This window comes from Hetaerina americana, unplaced genomic scaffold (assembly GCF_022747635.1).
Source record: "Hetaerina americana unplaced genomic scaffold, ioHetAmer1.1.p SCAF_3, whole genome shotgun sequence".
Classification (NCBI taxonomy): domain Eukaryota; kingdom Metazoa; phylum Arthropoda; class Insecta; order Odonata; family Calopterygidae; genus Hetaerina; species Hetaerina americana.
Genome location: NW_027286874.1, coordinates 40,258,301 through 40,279,778, shown reverse-complemented (window position 1 = coordinate 40,279,778; position 21,478 = coordinate 40,258,301). Strand labels below are relative to the sequence as shown.

Sequence of the window (21,478 nt, the reverse complement as noted above, 5' to 3'; positions counted from 1 at the left end):
GAGGACAGCTATGGGCACCGGACATCACTTACCAGAGTCCTGGTCATGGCTTACGTCGCTTCGGTCGCGGCTCGAACCCGGGCGACGAGTGCTTCGCCGCTTCCCAGGACGCTTCGTCCGACGGGTCGACGATCGAGGTCTCGAGTTGCCACCGCATACCTCCCCTCCGACCTCATCCGAAGAGGAAGACCCAGCCGTGGTTTCTACGAAGAGCGGGTTACTTGGCGGCATTCCACGGGGGGCCCTGTTCGAGCGAGCAGAGCTGTGGGCCGTCCCAGCCCAGGAGGTGGCCTCAGGGGGGGGCGGGGTGGCGGACTGGTGGTCTTCTGCCGAAGGGGCCCCATCGGGAGAAATTAGAGGAGATCGGTCGAATTGGTCCGCCTCTAGAGGAGCCCTGGGAAGATCGTCGACACCTTGGCTGTCCTCAAAGGAGAATGACGATGGAATGTCTGGGATTGTTGACGTCGACAAGGTTTTGCTCGTACATGTGTCAACTTCCGCGGCCGGTGATACTTTCTTGATTTTCCGTGATACCATAATGGAGGGACCCGCCGTTGAGGAAGGGGGACAGTCGCAATCGGATACATCCTCCCCCGCTGTCACCCGTGATTCTCGGGGAGTTAGCAGCCCGTGAAGCAAGGATTGCGGGGAGAACGCATCGTTGGCGTGGCCAGAGAAAGGAAGGACGCAGGATGATCTGTCCTCTTTTGACGGGGTCACGGAGATAGGAGCCGGTGGTCGTGAGTGTGTATCCGAGCTGGTAGGGACCGCAGCTTGATCGATGTTCGAAATCAGCAGTGCAATGTCGTCCGTTCTCTTCTTCTTCGGATCCCTTTCTTCCGTTGGCGACTTTCGCTCCCTCTGAAATTTCCCTCCAAGTGGAGGGGGATGCGGGGGTTCGGCGGGAACAGCTGGGGGCGCACCCTCGATAAGTATCAGGGACCGCGCCCTCTCCTCCACAGCCATCTCGGGCTCATCTATCTCCTCGGCGGTGTTCGGATTAGAGGCCAAAAACATTGCCTCCGCATAGCTCTTCCCTCCCTGGTTCCGAGGGCAGGTCTTGCGCTCGTGGCCTTCTTGGTTGCAACGGGCGCAGGTGCGGCGCTGACCCTCGTAGATGATGATGGCCCGGTTGCCGCCGATGTGGAGGTACGAGGGGATATTTCTTTCGACCGTCATCCGCACCACTCTCGTACCTGTTAACACGCGCGCCAATTTGTCGCCCTCCCACCTGTTCTCCCACGAGCGATGGATTTTTCCAAAACGCTGAAGCTCGCCTGTTATATCTTCCAATGGGGTCTCCACGGGGAGACATAGAACCCTGACATTACAAGGGCTACCGGAGGTCTCGTCAATAGTAATCGTCGTCCTCGGATCATTTTTGGATGGAAACGGTAGTTTTCGTGGGATAAGATATCTAGAATCCTCTTCATAGTAGCTTCAGTTGCCAATTTCAGGAATACCAAATGGCGGTTATATCCAAATTGGATCGCCACAATCTCTTCGGGTGTGAGGCCCAGCGACTCTAGTGTAAAGAGGTGGACCTCCAACGGAGTAGGGGGTTTCGCCTTCTCATCAACTTGCAAGGCGAGCGTGTTTACGCGACGTACGACCATTTTGAAAGAAATCAAATGGAGCACGCCAGCGCCAAGAAAAGAAGAAGAGCGCACTGAAAGCACTCCAAGAAGGAAAGAAAGAAAAGAAAAAAACACTCACGAACGCTCCCTCCCCGCTACGCGCACCCGGCGGTAGCAAATAAAAAGGAGCCTAAGCTCTACACTAGTAGTCAAGGTCAGTCTTGATCCAGTAAACAAAACAAAGGCACGGCCTTCCCGGCGGAAGAAGTCGAGAGTCAAACTGCACGCTTCTTGATGAACTAGGCGGTCAACCGCCGCTCGAAACAAAACACGATCGGAACCTCGATTTCTGAGAGAGTCCGGCAGTGCCGCTCTCCAAACCCCGGCGGCCGAAGCCTCGGACGCCGGCGAATTTTAGACACTCGGTAAACACAGGCACGTCCTGCTATCGAGGCAGCTATCGAGGCGTCCTTTTAAACTCTTAAATTTTGGAGGCTTTAAAGGAATAAGACGTTGTGACTAAATACCGTGCATACAATATCACAGGCATTCGTAGTCGTGCGCGACGAGCCACAGTCCAGGAGGTTAAAAAGCCAAATTTAAACTGGACCTGACATCGAGGGATTCGGGTTCGAATTCCGGTCAAGGAGAATGATTTTTACGCTCTGAAATTGTTACATTGACATGAATACTCATTCAGATGAAATACATAAATAATTTTCATTTTTAACTACCTTTTCAGATGTTTTTGTGAGTTGAAGTCCAAATTTGTTAGAATCGAATACATGAAATAATAGAAATGAACACTTCACTGTTCATAGCCTCAAAATGCGTTTGATCTATTGAAGGAATATAAATCGTTCAGTTAGGTGTAATAATTTATTTACCCAATTGTAGCAAGGCCTTATGTGCTTGACACGCCAACTTCCATACTTCAAATAAAGAAGTAAGCAATGACTAACAATGGACTATATCAACAAGAAATATCACAACAGAAAATGCCGAGCCTTAAACCAGGGCTGTTTGATACCAACTGTTCATGGAAATAAATCGCTAATTTCAATGACTTAATATCACTTTCAAAGAAATTTTTCCCCACCCTAGCATAAGTTCTAAGTAATTAAAAAATAAAGAACACCTTTTTATGGAGATTAAAAACATAACCTTCTTTATCTTTGCAGTTTTTTTAGTTTATTGCGCATTTTCCTCGCCAATGAGTATACTCGCAAATCGACTATCGGGGTAGGAGCAGGGAAGCTGTGGATTCGTGTTTAAACTCAAGCTGAGTTGGAATCGGGAACCTAATATTCCGTAAAATTTTAAATTTAATTTTGAGCCTATTTATGAATGCAATGATTTAATTGTTTTCTACTGAATAATGAAGACACATGAAATCAATTGCTTTGTACCTAACCTCGAACAAGTTTTTAGTATGAATTTAAAAAGTTATTCATTACTTACATTTTTGGCTGTTAATCAGAGGTTCACTCAGTATCATTAATGGAAATTTATTAAAACTTTTTCGTATCGTATTTTCGTAAAAAATCTTATTTTTTAACTGAAGTCTTGATGCAAAAACTTTGCCTTAGTTACGATAAATATTGTTTAAGTTGCTAGAGTGCGTGCATGTATATTAAGAAGGAATTATAAATCCTTAGATATTCGATTGATCACCATGCATAAGAAATTCTTTTGCACTTGATTGATAATCTTAACCGACACATGCACAGTACTAACCGTGAGAAGGTAAATATGTCAGTGCGTATGTAGGTTAACATATTCACAGAAGTATTGTGCACCATTCATTGCGTTAATATTTTATTTTGATTGAAATTTCCTTGTAGCTCTTGCTCGTGTATGCGTAAAGTAATTTAATTAACTTTTATGAGTCTAATAACAAAAATAGCTAGTAACAAATGGTACCATAACTTCATAAGAAACCAAAGGCGGCAAAGAAAAGAACCTGCTCCCCTATCCTGATGGGTAAATTTCAAAGGCCGTTGGGCTTAAACTGGGTGAGCTATCTCCGAACACCTATCAAACCGACCTTCGGATTGATAACTTTAGTTGTTGGTTATATTTCCAGCTTATTACACGTGATTATTAGGGATTTGACTCCAGTACTGCATGAGAGGCAAATTGGAAAATGTTCAGTTCACCTACAGCAACAATGGCGGTTCTAGACGACGAGTATTACGCTACATTGAAATGTTCCTAGTTGTTTTTGTCGAATTGTCCGCCGAGATCTATGTAATGCCACTGCTAGAATATGAGGAGAGAGCCATAAGAAGAAATTGGGCCCTGACCTCTGGTCATGCTCTTACAGATAAAATCATTTACAACACTGCTCCCGTTGTGAGAGATCATCGGATAACGTTAAGAACGCTTGTCCACCGAACAACAGAAATCTTGAAAATTTAACATGGTGTCAACCATACGTTCATAACAAGAAAAGTGCTCACAAAACGTGTATCTGTGCGGTGAGTTCTGAGACTGCTCATTAACAAACAGCAGAACTTTTGTGTTCTTGCTGTTCTGTTAGCAAGTGTAGTAGATGTTACAGGAAGATGAGGCGTTTCTTTCTAAGGCTACAACTGCAGATAAAACTTGGCTACATCATTTCCATCCGGAGAATTAACAGTAAACCTCTCCACGGAAATCTCCAATGGTATGGTATCAACAACATATAGTATGTCATATAGTTTTTCGATATCTAGAGAATGGTGTACTAACGCAAAAAAAACTACAGATGGAAGCTAGGAATGTACCGGAAATTCTCGAAGGTTACATCAGTCTCGAAGGTTACTTTTTAAAGCATCAGATAATACAATCGCGATAATTCACGGCAATAATCGAAAATGATGTCGCTGAATATTTCTTGAAAATCGATGTGAACTGTGTTCTTCGTCCTTCCTATGGTCAAAATCTAGCCCCACATGACTTTTTTCCTGTTCCTCAACGTAAAGAAACACCTTGCCGGGAAGTGTTTTCCACCATCAGAATCCAAAGTGGAAGAACTGTACATTTCCAGTTGCAACGGCTTCCGCTGTCGTAATACAAGTCAATTCACAGAAAATTTATAATAGATATACATTAAATATTTAGCTAACCAAACAACATATAAATAAATCCTACAAAAATTAATTATACTAACAAAAATGTATTATCCCTCTGCGATGAGCAGCCCCCGTATTATAGGGATAATAGTACCAAAACATGTTAATGAAATGCTTGTAGCCTACCCTCCATTAGGCTATTCAATGAAACCAGAAAAACTATGCAATACTTTTTTTTTCGCTATCTAATATAATTAAAACTCATCAACGTTAATATAAATTATACTATCAACCAAGTCAAGTCACGTCAAATAAACTTCCGTTGGACAACTATTACTAGTAATTATTACTAATCCAGCTACCGAAGTACTTTATTTTGCTTACAATAGTTACCATTCCCAAATACAGTACTTCGTAAATTTTTATATGCATAATGAAAGGTCTCAACGTGCCATGAAATGCACAAGCATGTACCTATGTGCAAAAATCGCCAACTAAAAACTCGTCTATTAAGTAAAAGTTTTTTCAAGTGCGACAGGTTAACTCTCACATTATGAAAAAGGCATCTCCTGATATTAAGATATTAGTTCATCGCTCCCCAATTCACTCCAGATATTTTTATGTGATTTATTGGCTAACAAAAGAGGTGAATAAATATTTTTCTCCGATGGTCACGGGGTATGCAGCGCAATATACCTGTTATCGTTCGTAATAATTTCAATGTTTTAAAATGCTATCGTTCGCCCTTGTAATATCGAGGGCGTTCACCGCTAGTCACCTCCTGCGCATATTACGCCGGATTCCCATCAAATCCAAGACGTTTCACACAAGTTGAGTAAGAGATCCGATTATGAGTCCCGGGCATATTATTGATCTATGAGTAAGTGCAGCGGGAATATAAACCCCATGGACTCCAACAACTTGATTATTATGATCATGAAAGCACGAATTTTATCTAACCTAATGCGAAATTTCGAGTATATTCAATTATGTTCTTGAAATGTTAGTTATGGCCCGTGACTGAGTCGCGAGGTCTGTCGAAATTGATATCCAGCCGTCTGTACACAAATATGGTAAATACTTAGGTTCTTGTCCATCTGAATTGTAAACAGTAGAACAAATCAATAATAATTAGTTGATCTCCTGATTATTTGAAAAATTCCCTTGCCAAATCACGTCAAATATTGATACATTTACTCATGGTCGAAATGAAGATGATAAGAAATAAAATATCATGGCATGCTCCAGATGTATTAGGTACCTAGCCACTTATGCCTAATTTTATTCAGGCAAAATCAACTCACTTATGAGTATTTAAATGAAGAATATTAATATCAAGGAAAAAATAAAATTGATTTTGAATGGAGCAGATCGTAAAACTGGGACACTTTTGCACACACTGGAAAATAATTTGCCCATTGAGTTACTGGCATGTTTTACCATAGAGTGCATATTTCAGTATTCGTGAGGACCTGGGGGGGTTTTCGGATGCTTTTCAGCCATGTTCATTACTACCCAGAGAAAATGTTGAGGAAAATTTGTTAAACTTTGAGTATATGCTTAGAAATTTAAATAAAAACACTATTCGCAGTAAAATGTATTTTGTTCTTAAAAAATTAATCAATTTCAGGTTAAAATGATAGATATAGTGATTGTCAAATTTTCCTTCCAAATGTCATTCACCTTTTACTTATTATTTATGACGACTCGTAATTTGTAGCTTTTAGTATTATGACAGCCCAAATGCCAAACTTGCACAAAGTAGTAACCGTGGATACTATTTCTGTGCTTTTAATACCATAATGTTTCTATTGCGAAATTGGATTTATTCGAAAGTAATGCAATTCGGGAACCATTGGAATTATTTATTTCATGCATGAGCTAAAAAGTGCTATAAATAGTAAAAAAAGGTACGTCGCATATAATAGTGATACCTAAAAATCCAACCTTATTAAATACCTAATACAGGGTGTACACCTGTACATCTGACTATCCTCAAAATAGCTTTACGAAGTCTAAAACGTGGATTTACTCATAAGTTTCGCCAAATATAAGTAAACCGTGAATTTTTAAGGCTCCTTTGTCTTCGGGGATGATGAAGCACAGCGTTGAAGCAAGCAAATATTTATTGAGATTAGTAATTATATTTTTTTGTAGCCAAAATTAAGATCTGGAAAAATAAAAGTCTTATGGTTAGTTAATATGAAAAATATTGCAAAAATGCTGACAAATACATTTTTACCACTTAGTTGAAGGATATGTAGCAACATATAAAATTTTTGTAGTTGGATGCAGTCGTTAGATGATATACAGGTATATCCTGTTGTAAGATTTCAATTATTCAATGTAATTCACATTTGGAAATATAATATCACCTCACAATAAGGCTTTGTTCCCAATGTTTTCTGAAGGGCATCAATAATATAGTTCAACGAGGTAAGTGGTTTCCATTTCTAAATAACAATCAACTTTTCCATACTTAGATAACAAACAAATATTTTTCTATTTGCATGCAAAAATGATGCATGAAACCTTTTTATACGACTCAATCCCTCAATAAACTACGCCAATTTCATTTAATTTGGTAATAGAAAAACAACCTTTCCGCAAAATAACATTTTGTTTGTGGAAGAGTATTTTTTAGGCCAATGAAGTATGACTTTCCTATATTTTAAGCGTTCATTATTATGCAAAAGGTAAAAATATTTCAATGGATGAAATAATTATACTTCTATTGTCTATGTCAATCAATGTTATAAACCATATTTCAATCCGACATCGCAAGAAGTTACATTTGTGTTGAACATAACAAATGCGAAAACACTTACACATGCATAAATAAACGTTCAGAGGGAAGTATGATCCGTTGCTTTCTCGGCGTATAAGCCTAATGAAGTTTTCTCGGGTGTTCCGCCAGGTCAGGGGTTCCATATTTGCCGACGTTTCGACGCACGACTCCAGCATCGTCCTCAGATATAGATGCTGGAGTCGAGCGTAGACCCAGAGAAAAGACCCGAGAAAACTTCATTTTAATGGGAACTTCAATTTTTTATTTAAAATAAACTTAAAAAGGGAGTTTTATGACACAGCTGGGGAAAATTCATGAAGTTATTTGGTAAAAATAAGGGTTAGGGAAACCTCCGATTAAAGTATACCCTTTTACAGCAGTATAAAATATTTAGTTTTTCCTGAAAATAGCTCCAGCTGACAAAGTTTGACTTTCAGTTCAAGAACGCTTCATCGTAGGCATTTCGAAGAAGTGGCCCCGAAGCTTTCATCTGACAAAATAAAATTGAACTGACACATATAAAGAATCTATTTATCTTGTATTTACAATGAACCAATAATAATATTATAAAATATTAAGCCATTAAGTTATAATAAATCCTTGTATCAACTAATGAGTAGCTACTTAAGAATACCGACAAATTCATTAGAGACAAGAATACGCTTAGACCTGACTATATTTAATAAGGGTCCTTTAACCATAAAGGGCTTCAAACCTTTGCAGCTTCAGAAAAAAATATTTAAATCAGTCAGTCTTAAAAAGACCGTAAGAAGCTCAATTTATCTTTTCGAAGAATTCGCTTGACCGAGTTGCTGAGGGTCTTGAAAATGAGACGAATTGGGACATCACCTTGCATTTGCATGATTATGTCATGCCTCGTAAATGAAAGATTAGCAAAAAATAAATTCTTTCAAATGGAATTCCTTTGATAATAACACTCCGCTGGCTTTTAATATGTGCGATTAGGATAGAATTCGGTTTTATAAGCCCCTTGGAGGGTAGGTGCTCCGTCCGCCCTCCCCCAATTTTGGCATGGTTCAGTATATTTTCATTGGTAGGAGACTTAAGTACACGTGGTCAGTTACAGTGTTAATTTATTTTATGATACTAATCATGGCATTAACTTAAAAATTACGCTCATTTCATGAACACAATTAGGGCTTGAACTTAACTCTTTCGCGCATTCCACTGAAACGGTGCTCAAGATAAGGCGAAAAGAAGAAAGAAATAAATTACGAGGCATATTTGAAACGCATGGTGTCAAGTCAGTACAATACAAAGTCACGAAAATTATATAATAGCCATTCTACAACAGAGTTTTACTAATAAAGTGCTTTTTCTGGGGAGAAATATTTCGGGAATTTTTTCATTCAATTAAATATTCTGATACATGGAGTTAGGTGACTATAAAATCGTTTCTGTACCTAAAATTGCTTTTGTTTCGTCCCTTACATCGTTTTTGTCCCTAAAATTATTTTAATGGGTTGGAAGTGTTTTCAGTCCATGTAATACAAGTGAGTGTGTGTAGGCATATATTTGTATGCACAATTAAATATATATATATTCTCTTTTCACAATATTTAAGCATTTTTCCATGAAAATACCAATTTTTATCTGAAATGTATTTAAATCTCGGCTTGCTCGTGCTTGAAAACACATTTGGTATTGTAACAATAAGCAACTATGAACTTGCGGATAAGCTTTAAATTTGAAGTGAATATTTTTGGACTATTTGATATGTAAGATTTTTCGATGCACTTCACAGTAATTGACTATAGTGTAGTATTTTTTCTATTTTAGCTGAGCTACTTTCTAACAGAAACTCAATACGCAGCTATGGCAAAAACTAAGGCAGCAGGAAATTAGCCTGACATTCAGATGATAAGTAGCATACGTTCGTGTTACGTGCATTTTAGAGTCGAAATTTTAGTATAAGAAGAACCGTTAACATGCAACCAAAACCAGCTTGAAAAACTTCCTTTATTATAATTTTCACAAAATTTCCCATAGAAAAGCACAATACACTAATTAAGGGCAGGGATAATGTCTTAGTTATTTTTCTACTGGTTTATGTTATAAACATTGCAACCGATGAGGATATCTAGTTTCCGGGCAGTTGTAAATGATCTGCATTAATGTTTCATAATTTTGGCTCCTGTTAGGCTTATGATGTAGCATTTAAGTAATCAGGAATGTAGTCTAACCTATAATATTTATTTCGATAACAGATAAATGGATTCTGACTATTCTGTATTACCATTTCTCTCCACATGATAGACAATAATAGGAAACTAGGCAAACATTTTCCAATTATTTACAAGTAATGGAATAAAATAACTGGATATTAATTTCTCAAAGGCATCAATGAGCATAGGAAGTAGATACCTCCTATGTTCAAAGTGAAAACAATTTTTGCATTATTATTGAAAAGCAAGTCTTAACTTGGAGTGATCTTTTCAAATAAAAGCCTGATCCTTTCCTGGGAGGAAGAATGTATCCAGATATTATTTCATTACAAGGTTCACTACAATTCTTGTCCGACGCCTCTTCAGCAGTGATGCTGAAAATCTATCATTACCCCCATTGTACTACGCTAGGAGAGATCATGTAAATAAAATTAGAGAGATTGAGTGTAGAACAGATGGATTTAAGATATAATTTTTTCCCACGAAAAATAAGGGATTAGAATAACATTGTCCGACCGCGATAGGGTCATATTCGGGTCAAAATTAGGCTGGTTTGTATTCACCCCCTGCCACACACCCGAGCGGTGGCTTGCAGGGTACTAAAATATCAAATATCAATATCAAATACACCTATAATTTTTCTTTACCAGCTCTCATGAAGAAGAATATTTTGTAAAGGGTTTTGAAAATATGATCAATGTCGCAGCAGGAAATCAGGAAAAAATAAAATGGTTAAAATCATTCAGATAATGTTTCAGGAAATTTTTGGGCCATTAAAGTGCCAGAGTGAAGGGTAATCTACACAGTAACTCCATTGATATTATCGCGCTCCAATCGCTGGTTTTCCAGGTTTCGTGCTGGATTTCAGTATTGAAATTCAGTTTGAAAAATCCATTTAAGTGTCGTATCCATAACACTCAATTGAACGCAATACTTAGAGAGGAAGTTTTCCACCTGAGGATATATTCATACACATAATGGCTTCTCATTCCACTAAACATCGGCCAGAGAAACTGTTACATACTCAACTGTCACATGCTATGAGAGCGCGCTTGCAAAAACACTTTTTTATCCTCGGGACCAATTAGCAGCAACTTTCAAATAATACTTTGATCCGAAGTTCTCCAAACATCCTACACGATTCTCTGCGGCTTAGGTATTCGATAGATTCAGTATCATTTTGTAAAATAGCACTGTATTAAGTTGAAGAAAACACATTCATCTCAAGCGTATGAGAAGGAATTCTAGGAATTGTAGATGAATTTAGCGTTGACAGAACGAAGGAAAAGTCACAGTACACCGTCACTTTTGATTCCCTCGTCCACGCGTCGACGACCGATTCCCTCTCTTTATCTCCCATGGAGAGCGAAATTCGTCCACCCAGTCATCGACGAGACAGTCCTCCGACTCACCCTTGCCCTCTTTGCCATTCGAGAGCCGTGGCGGGTACGGCGACGGCGATGGCGAGTCCCCGGCCGGGTCTTCGAGGTACGAGGACAGCGTGAGGTCGCTGCTGGCTCGGCGCACTTCCGACTTAAGCATCGCGGCCGCTCCTCCCGGACAACTCTCCACTCGCTAGGAGATAGGCAGGATTGTAAGAAATAACACGAGATGCAAGCACCCTCTTGGAGGCCCAGTGTTTCAAGTTGTACGGTAGTTATTTCCGCGGAAGGCACATTTATGCCCACCGTTGCGTTTGCGGGATAGTCGACAGGTGACTGTGTGGAGAGGGGAGTTTTCTAGAGAGAGGGGGGTTGCGAGTGGGGAATGTTGGCGGGGAAGGGGGTTGGGGGAAGCGGGGGAGATAGTCCCTTTGTCGCGCCCGTGGAACGCGGGGAGGATCCGGAGAGTCACCCTCCCCTGAGACTACGTACCGGTTGGGAGAGCCCCCTTCGCGGGGGGGAAGGGGAGGGAACGGGGTATGAGGTCGGATTTCCCGACCACGCTGAAGGGCTATCGGCCACGGCGAGGAAGGAAGTTGCGCGGGCGGGGATGAGCGCTTGGATTGATATCTGCGGAGAGGGGGGTGGAGGGGAAGGAGACTTTGGGAGTGCGTGGGTTGTAGCTCGCGAGTTAAGGGGGGGAAGAAAACCAACGGGGGGGTGGGAAGGGAAGGGACGGGGAGGGGTGGAAGGTGGGGGAAAGTGACCACGTGGTTCCGTCGAGTACCCTGAACACTACCCTACCCCCCAACCCAATTCCTCACCTTTTCCTCCTTCGACAGAAACTCTCCCTCCCTCAACCCCTCAACTCCTCAGTGTGCGCTTGTGTGGTATACTTCTCCCTTCCACCTCAACCCCTCCAGCCCCCCCTCCCCCGCCCGCAATCGTCCTCCGCCCCATCCCCTTTTCACGTAGGCAGCCCAAGGAGGCATATGCGTTGCGGTGTTGCAAGACTTACAGGATGAGATTAGTCACAAAAACAGATAATAAGGACGCCTACGAATGTCACGAGGACGAGACAACAACGGCAGTTGGAAAAAAAACCGACCGCCCGCACCGTCTCGCGGTCACCTCAATTGGCTCTCGCTCTCCCCCCCATAGCTGCGTTTCGATAAGTATCGCCCGGAGAATGAAATGGGCCGCGCACCAAGAGTTAACCGCCAACCGGGATCTGTGAAGATCATACCCTGGATCAGATGGTGCATGCCATCGGTCAGGGATACGCGTGAAGTCATGTAAAACTGACGAGTCGAAATACCACGTAACACTGGGTAATTAATGGCGACGTTTGTAAACTGTGAATTGCCATAATCAATGAAATATTTTCAGTGGAAAGATTAAAAATAGGGAAAATACAATACAAGGCCGACTTCTTACACATGAGCATGAATGTAATATCGGAAATTCATGCACCTTTCCTTGAGGAGTTATGTATTTTTCAAAAGGACGTCATATTTTCACATACCATCCTGGATGGGGAAATTTAATCTACAAAATCTCGTTTGAAAAGTATTAAAGGGTTTAGTATTATACGTGTTACTTACTCCAAACTTGGGCATTTAATTGCCTAAGTTATAATCAGTAATTCAAGTAATGATTGCTGTCATACCTACACGATAAAATTGCTTACCCATGCAAAGAATTACTTTCACACACTTTTCTGTACCTATTTCATTCTAAAAAGTAAATATATCACCTTTCATGGGAACGGATTCAGATTTATCGTCCAATTACTACACTTACACAATGCAGAACGTTTTGAAAAATAATAAGAGAATATAATTAAGAAATTGATTGGAAAATAGATAAGTTAGAGAGCTGCTGCAAACAAATAGAAAGATGGATTGGACCCATTATACTACGTACCATTAAATCAAGAAAATAGGAGCCAAATTGGGCTTGGGAATTGTAGAGCAATTAATCCTCCAAGCATACCCGAGAAAGTTTTTGTTTAAAAAGTGTGTGGTGTAGCATTGTATGCATAACCTGGCTTGGTTTGGCCAGGGATGAGTAGATCATTTAATCCTTTATAACGAAGTACTCGACAAATACTTAGACGTGCAAATGAATTAATGTTGCATTTTATGATATGGAGGACAAATGGCAGAGAATATTCGAAAAGGAAATTTTTGAAAGATTATGGAGTTAATAAGCAGTTGTTAAATGCGGTAAAGTGAATGGAGTTCAATACCAATGGAAGAGTGCAAGGTAATGAGTTGAGTAAAAAATATAGCATGGTACAAGGCATGGATGTCACCATTGCCTTTCATTGTTTTTATAAATAAATTTTTGAAGAATTGAGGAAAATCTTACACAGAGATATGTAATATATTTCATTTGAGCACATTTTGGGTCAATTCGGCTAGTATAACAACATTGGCTTATATAAAATTTTGCAGGGTTTATTTTTAAACCACCTGCATGGACTCATTCCGTCATTTTTTGAATGTCTTCTCATTACTCTGTGATTTTTAATCTGCTTGCATTACCAAAGAGTGTTCAAAAACACCGTAGTCTTTCAATGAGATCAGAATGAAAAATTCCTTTACCTGAGGCCACTTATGTCATCCTGTTTTGTTTTAAAAGTTTCCTTCGTGAGAGAAAAATCAAGAAAAATTGAAGAGATTTTCACTTGAGATATATAACATAATGAGTCATTTTAGAATATTATCCATTTATGACCAAAAGAGTTTGCAATATTTGCGTAGAAGGACGGGAAGAAGCTCATGAGACTAACAATTAATATATTAAATTGTGCTTTAGAGTAGACTTGCGTCCTATTTTCTCCCGGAGGATTGGACTAAGGCTATGGAATGAGTTCCTTGGAATGGTCACAAGCGGTAGCCCGGCTAACTTCATACCACGTGAAATAAACAACTTGTGTCCTTCATGAAATTGAGGTGAGGATGGGGGAGAGGCTTTAGCTGTTCTCGTAGGACGGCGATACTGTTTTTATCTTTCTCTTAATTATCAATCTAACTTAAACAGAGTATACTTAAAATATAATTAGGTGTGCACCTTCCAGTAAATACCATCTTACAACAGATAATACCTTCAGTAAACAGAAACATAGATAAATGCATGACTTTCACATTAAATATATTAATGTAGCACGTTTCCATAATTTTTCAGTTTTATGTTTTTTTATAGTTATTCAGTGATTTAATGAACCTACTCAGGTATTTAAACAAAAGTGATTTTTATAGTCATTGAGTGAGACAAAGAAATAACTTGAGTATATTTAAACGAAAGTGCACCATTTTTAATGATATATTTTTTAATAATAAATTTTCGTAATATTTTTATCTTTAACAAATCCATTAATATCGAAAGACATTCTATTGAGAAATTATACATAACGTTTAAGGGAAAAAGTGATGAAAGAAGATACGTAGCTTTTTTATATAGAATTTTTTATTACGACCTAGGTTTCGTTGCAGCGTAACATCTTCAGGTCTTTCGTCATGAAGGATTTCCACCATTCTACGCCCGAAACTGTCATTTATGGGAAAGGGGTTCAAATAATTTAATTTCTTGAATTTCTCTTCATTTCCATTCATATGCGTAATCCTTGTCTGACCAAAAAACAGAATGCATACTAGTGTTTATGTATTTTTGTTTTGTAAATAGATAACTATTCCTTGGGACGCCCACACTGGCTACGAATAATTATATCAATATTTATTTGATTCTGGCTTCCTTGAATTTTGTTTATTTTTATTCAACTTAGTTTATGGTTATTTTTGTCTTCTCTGTACCAAGTTCGTTTTTTCATACTATTTACATGTACGGTGTGAAGGCAATGAGAAGTTTTTAAGAATTTTAACTGAAATTAAATCTATTTAGAGCTGGTGCAAGTGTAACGAAGTTGTTCATTGATAAATGGAATTTTAATTGCGGATAAAAATATTTATATATATATTTATATAAAACCATAAACACAGTAATCAACCCGAAGGTCGGTTTAGTAGGTGCTGGCAGAGATCACCCAGTACTAAGCCCTCTACGGCGTATGAAATTCACACATCAGGGTAGGGGGGCCAGTTCCTTTCCCTGTGCCGGTTATGGTTTCCCAGGAAGATCTGGTACCCAAAATCACTTTAGCTTGGGTGGAGCTGCTGGTGCCCAGAGTGCCTCACCCGGGAATCGAACCCGGGCGAGGCACTCTGGGCACCAGCATTTTCACACGCCGTATAGGGCTTAGTACTGGGTAAACTCTACCATCAGACTACCTAACTACCACCAAACCAACCTTAAGGTTGATTACAGTGTTTATGGTTTTTTCCACATCAATACCCTGCAAGCCACCAAAAAGGTGGGCGGTAGGAGGTGCAGAACCAGGAGGATAGGGTAAGGGATGAAGCGGTGGGGGTTTTTCAAATGGTTGGGGGAAGGTGGGATCCACGCGCAGTCCCTACCTTGTAGATTAATACTTATTTTGTCGAACTGACTCCTGGGTGATTCCGACTACAAGTATTCTGGTTTCTTATCGTTCTGGGAAAAAATGGTGTTTTAAACCTGTCAGTCTTGAGTCTATCTCTCTAATCTTTTATCTCTGATCCCTCCGACCGTAATACGTTGGGGTTCGTATTATGTTATTGATATTATCGGAAAAGGGCTCGTTTTTAAATGTTTTTAATAAGTTTAATCTATATTGTAAACGCCGCTGAGTAAGGGAATCCCAGCCTAAATTTTCTAGCAAAGTAGTTACGCCCCTGCGTTGGTCATGGCAACGTTTCACCAATCTAGCCCCCCTCCTCTGGACTCGAACTAATTCCCAACTCAAATTTACCCTTTGAGGACCCCATATACTGGCAGCATACTCTAGGTGGGGCCTGGCTAGGGCAAGAAAACACCGTTCCTTCACTTTTTCGTCGCATTTACCTAGTACTCTTTTTACAAATCCCAATTTTTTATTAGCATCACCGCATGTTTATCGTATGTGCTTTCCCCAGAACATATCGTGAGTAATTGTAACACCCAAGTAATTAAAGGAATATACCCTCACGATTTCTGTTTATTACACTTTGTAACTAAATGGGAGGAAAATACTCTTTTCCCAAAAATTTATCAATACGCATTTGTTCAAATTAAATTCCAATTGCCATTTGTCGCACCAATACTCAATTGCATCTAGGCCGTTAGCTACGTGTCTCTCTCTGTCTTCGTGACATCGAAGTCCCCGTAAATTGCTGCATCGTTGGTGAAAAAATGTAGCTTGCTAGTAACCACGGTGCGGAGGTCATTTATGTAAATAAGGAATAAGAGGGGGCCTATGACGCTTCCTTGTGGTACACCCGACGTGACCTTGACAGTATCGGATGATACACAATCCAGGAGGACTGTTTGAAATCGATCCATTAAGAATTGTTTAATCCAATACTCTCGTGTATTCCAAAAGTTTCCAGCTTCGCGAGTAACTTGCCATAAGCTACTCTATTGAAAGCTTTTGTAAAATCTAGGAATACCGCATCATCTGGAATATTACTTTCACCGGAGTTCTTACCTTTACGAAAGCCGTGTTGGCTATTAATATCAATAAATCTTGGCTATCGAGGTGCCTCATTACGGAACTAACAAAGATGTACTCAGAATCTTACAGGAGATGGAGGTGAGCGATATTTGCCTATAATTACTGGGTCCTTCCGGTCTCCGTTTTTAAATATGGGCGTTACAGAAGCTACCTTACAGCCGTTTGGCACGCTTTCTTCTGCTAATGATTTCTTAAATATTATATCAAGAGAAGGGGCAATTTCAGAGAACAATTCTTCATAAACGCGCGCCGGTAATCTCATCAGGTCCTGGAGATTTGTTGGGGTCGATGTTTTTAAGGAGTAACTCTATTCCGCGGGTGGAAAAGTCGATTGCTTGCATTGGTCGCTGGAATGTTTTCGGAAGGTTCTCTGGTATATTCTGTAAGGATATGTTGAAAACGCTGAAAGAATGAGTTTAATGTGTTGACTTTATCTTAACTATTCGTTACCTTAGCCCCCTTTCCGTTATTCAATGAGTTTACGGTGGACTTTTTACCCTGCACTTCTCTGACGTAGGACCAAAACATCATTTGGTCATCGTTTAAATGTTCACCTAATTTTTTCCTTTTGAAGTCCGCTATCGCCTTCTAGAAGGCCGTCTTGGCAGTGAAACTAGATGCTTTGTAATTCTGTAAGGTTTCGTTGATTTTATCAGGGGAGGAGTCTTTAACCCCGTTTTTCATTCTGACATGGCACGCCCTTTGCCGCCTTAGAGATATCCGTACTTCAGAGTTGCACCAAAGGGGTTCCTTATTTTCTTTTGCATATTTACTAGGCATGAATATCTGAATTGCTGACCGTGTTATCGTAAGAAAATTATTTCAAGTATCCTCAACACTCCTAGTTTTGCTTAATTCCTCAAATCTAAGAAAGGAACGTTTTATCTCACATTTTAAGTCATCACGGTCAGCTTTATTGAATAAATAAACCTTTCTCTTAGGTTTGTTGACTTTAATTCTTTTAACTACTTTCCTAGTAATTACCTGTCTGACTAATCCTGTACTCATCACATACATATACTTTATCAACTTAGTAATGTGCAACTTGTAACTTTGAGGTAAATTTTACCTAGTTATGGCCTTGACTCATTGCCTGTTTCTTACACCGTCGTGATCCAGTATAACGGTCAAAGTTAGTAAAAAGAACTATTGGGGCTATTTATGCTCAGGTAAACTTACAACCTGGAAATTTAAAAATGTTAGCCAGCAGTTTTCTAGTATGCATCTAATGTTTATTTGTTCGTCTTTTTCATCAGTAAGTCCTAAGAGTTTATTAGTCTCACGCACCTAAAATATGAAGTTAATCGGTTTAAAAATAGTTTGACTGAAAACATTACACTAATTAGATGAAGTTGATAATACATGAGGATGAAATAGTATTATTCAGCTCAAAGTTCATACCCTTTCACATACTCTAAATATTACTGTGAGGGACAATCACGGAATGTGCAAGCTCGTGAAACCATTCACTCTATCAGTTGTCATTATTTCAAAGGAGATGCATATGAATGCGTCCAAGTACACAAAAGTGGACCAGAATCCTTTCAATAAGCCTAATGACCCAGTGTTGCCCTATTTTCATTTCACCCCTTAAAAACTGTGTCTGATGACTGATCAGGGTGTAATACAACGAGTGGAGATGCTATCTCTTTGCACTTACCACATCCCTCACTTCTTCTCTCCACCAGGCATCACCTTCATTCTGCCTAGCACACCTTTCAGCAGCAATCATTCCTTCCCGGCCCTCGCATTCATTTTATACACTTATATTTTAGATATAATTATCCTTCTGTCTAACTTGAGCTTGCTTATTCACAAGGCTTCATTCATATAGCATTATTAGAGTTTTGATTTTAGCTTTTTGATAGCTCGACCAGCTATGAATGGCTTTTGTGCTCTTATCTCCCTTGCTATCTACTTTTCCTTGAGATCCTGTTTTGAAGCTATGAAACAGAAATTTGCTAGTATTAAGCATCTCTCAATTGCTTTGTGCTCTTCAACAGCGCTCACACAATATCATTATCTGCAACGTTATCAATATGGCTATTATAGTAACTATAAAATCACTGTAATTCATCGTCGTGCCACAGGTAATATATGCCTTGCTGTTTGCTTTACATTAATATTGATATATTGATATGTTAGTACCATGCAAGCCACCAATAAGGTGCATGGCAGGGGGTAAATACACACCAGACTCATTTTGACCCGAATATGATCCTACAGCGGTCAGACAATGCGATTCCTATTCTGATCCCTTATTCTTCGCGGAAAAATGACATCTTAAATCCATCTGTTCTACACTTAATCTCTCTAATTTTATTGACATGAACTCTCCTACTGTAGTACGATGGCGTAATAATACATTTTCAACATCACTGCTAAACAGAATTCCTTCCTATGTATGCAAGGGATTTGATCTTTAATTTAACCTTCGCTCCGAGAGTGAAGCCGAGTCTAGCTCCTCTAATATTTTGGATAGTAGCAAGTTTATCATAACAACGTTTTAGGAATATTCCTCGTCTACGCTGCATGCGATCCCATTCGGCAATCAATCCATCTTCGTGAGGATCGCATTAGCAGCATATTCTAGCAGTAACTAGATATAGTATGTGCAGCATGTCTAGCAGCATATTCTAAATGAGGCCTAACCATTGAAAGATAACATTTCTCTTTGATCTTTACATCACATTTATTCATGATTCTTTTAATTAATCCTATGTTTTCTTAGCTTGTCCACATATTACCCGTATGAGTTCGTGAGTGAGGGTAACGCCTAGGTATTTAATCGAGTCTAAAAACCATTTCGGTGTTCCCGATGCAGTGGACGTTCGAAACGGAACTGCTCTTTTTCCAAAAATTCACCACTAGGTGCTTTTTTTAAATTTAATTCTAATGACCAACTTTTGCATTGGCGTTGCATAGCATTAAGGTCATCTGATAAAGCTGCTGTGTTGTCGGGATTTCGGATATCACGGCAAACTACTGCATCGTCGGCAAATATCTTACTTCTTAGTATCTTACTGGTGACTACAGAGTCAATGTCCTTAACGTTAAGTAGGAATTTAAGAGGTTCGATAACACTTCCCTGGAGAACACCTGAAGTAACTTCTACTACATTTGAGTTAAATCGATCTATCACAACTCTTTCTACTCGACTATTCAAAAAATCTTTACTCAAAACGAGGACATTTTTGTCTATGCCATATACTTCTAGCTTTGTGAGTAGTTTACTATGGGGTACTTTGTTAAAGGCTTTCTTTTATACTTCTTAAATCTAGAAAAACCGAGTTGACTGGAACATTGTTCCCTCCCGGAGTAAGAATATCTTTGACAAAAAGCGCACATTGTGTCCCGCAGGATCTACCCTTTTCCCAATTTTTCATAAAAATTCCTGATTATTGAGGTGTCTCACGATCGAACTAACAACTATATTTTCCATAATCTTGCACGAAATGGATGTGGGGGAAATATGTCTGTAATTACTTGGTTCCTCCTTGTCTCTTTTTTTGAATATTTGTGTTAAGTTGGCCGTTTTCCAAACTCTGGGAACCTTGTGATCTACCAGCGACTACTTAAATATGTTTTCTAGATACGGTGCAATTTCCAAAGCTAGATCCTTAAATATACAAGCGGGTATTTTATCGGGCCCGGAGGATTTATTAGGCTTCATATTTTTCTGCAAATGTTCTTTCCATTTTATGAGATATCAATTTTGAGCATCGGTTGGCCGGTACGACTTGGTAAGCTATCGGAGATATTCGGTGAGGAATTGGTGAAGACGCTTTGAAAGTAAGGATTTAATATGTTATCATTTTCCAAACTGATGTTTACACTTTCGCCTATGTCATTTTTAAGTGAATTAACTGTTGATTTATTTCCCCGAACCTCTGACGTACGACCAAAATGCTTTCGGGTTCTCTCAAATTTTCCGCTAATATTTTCATTTTGAATTTGCTTAACGCTTTACGATATTCGTTCTTGGCATTCGCCCTAGATATCTTATAACCATAATGGATCTCATTCATTTTGTCGCTAGAGATATTATCCCCAATACTTTTCATTTCGGCGTGACAAAGCTTTTGACTCTATTTTACTTTACACATTATTTTACTTTGAATCATTTATCAAACTACCTAATACCTGAAAACGAGCTAAAATCATCGTATTCAAAGGTCTTATATTTTCACTAATGTGACTACTATGAGTTTTAAGAAAAATATTTGCCAAATACCTTTCTAGTCTGAGACTTATATGTGCCACCTATATATGAGTATTTTCTATAAGGTGTCACTGAAGAGTCCTCGAACTCATTTCCTTACTCAGCACAAGGTCCCTTATGGTTGCAAATTATTTTAATTTGCTTCATAATATTAAGATTATCTTACAAAACACGATGTCAGTTATTTTCAAAAAACTTAGCAATATCAGACAAAATGAATACCGATACGTCGCAAGGAGAAACTTTCTTGAAGTCTTCCGATAAAACAAAAGTCCTTGTACATTTCCACCCCACAAACTATAGGCCCATATTTCAGTCAACAACAAAAACCTACTGAGAACCGCTTCAAGATAAGGCTGATCGGCCGTCAGCTTCCTACTTACTCGATCCCACCCAGAGAAGTACCAGTGATTCACGTACGAGAGGCGCACCTTCCCCTCCAAGGTGATCATAGGTATCTTCCTCCACTCCGGCGCCATTCTAGTCCCCCCTCTACGTCGTCTCCTTCATCCGTTTCACCATTTGACAACTGTCCTTGACCCTGACCTCATAACGTGGCCACCACCATGGTCAGAATGCCATTCAGTTGGCACGTCACGGCTCGGTTTCGGTGGCTTGATATTATTTCCGTAATTAATATAACTAGGCGTGGCTCAGGATCTTCCCTACGTAGA

The 21,478-nt window shown here is 39.4% G+C and overlaps 1 protein-coding gene across 1 annotated transcript in view; it reads right to left on the bottom strand.

Moving 5' to 3' along the window:
• The window catches only part of LOC139690289 (sodium-independent sulfate anion transporter-like), a 43,785-nt gene extending 32,472 nt beyond the window's left edge, over positions 1-11,313 (bottom strand). The window contains exon 1 of the mRNA XM_071587650.1: positions 11,020-11,313. Coding sequence (XP_071443751.1) covers positions 11,020-11,149 — 130 coding nt within the window. The 5' untranslated portion in view covers positions 11,150-11,313. The remainder of the gene's footprint in view (positions 1-11,019) is intronic.
• Between the last annotated feature and the right edge of the window lie 10,165 nt (positions 11,314-21,478).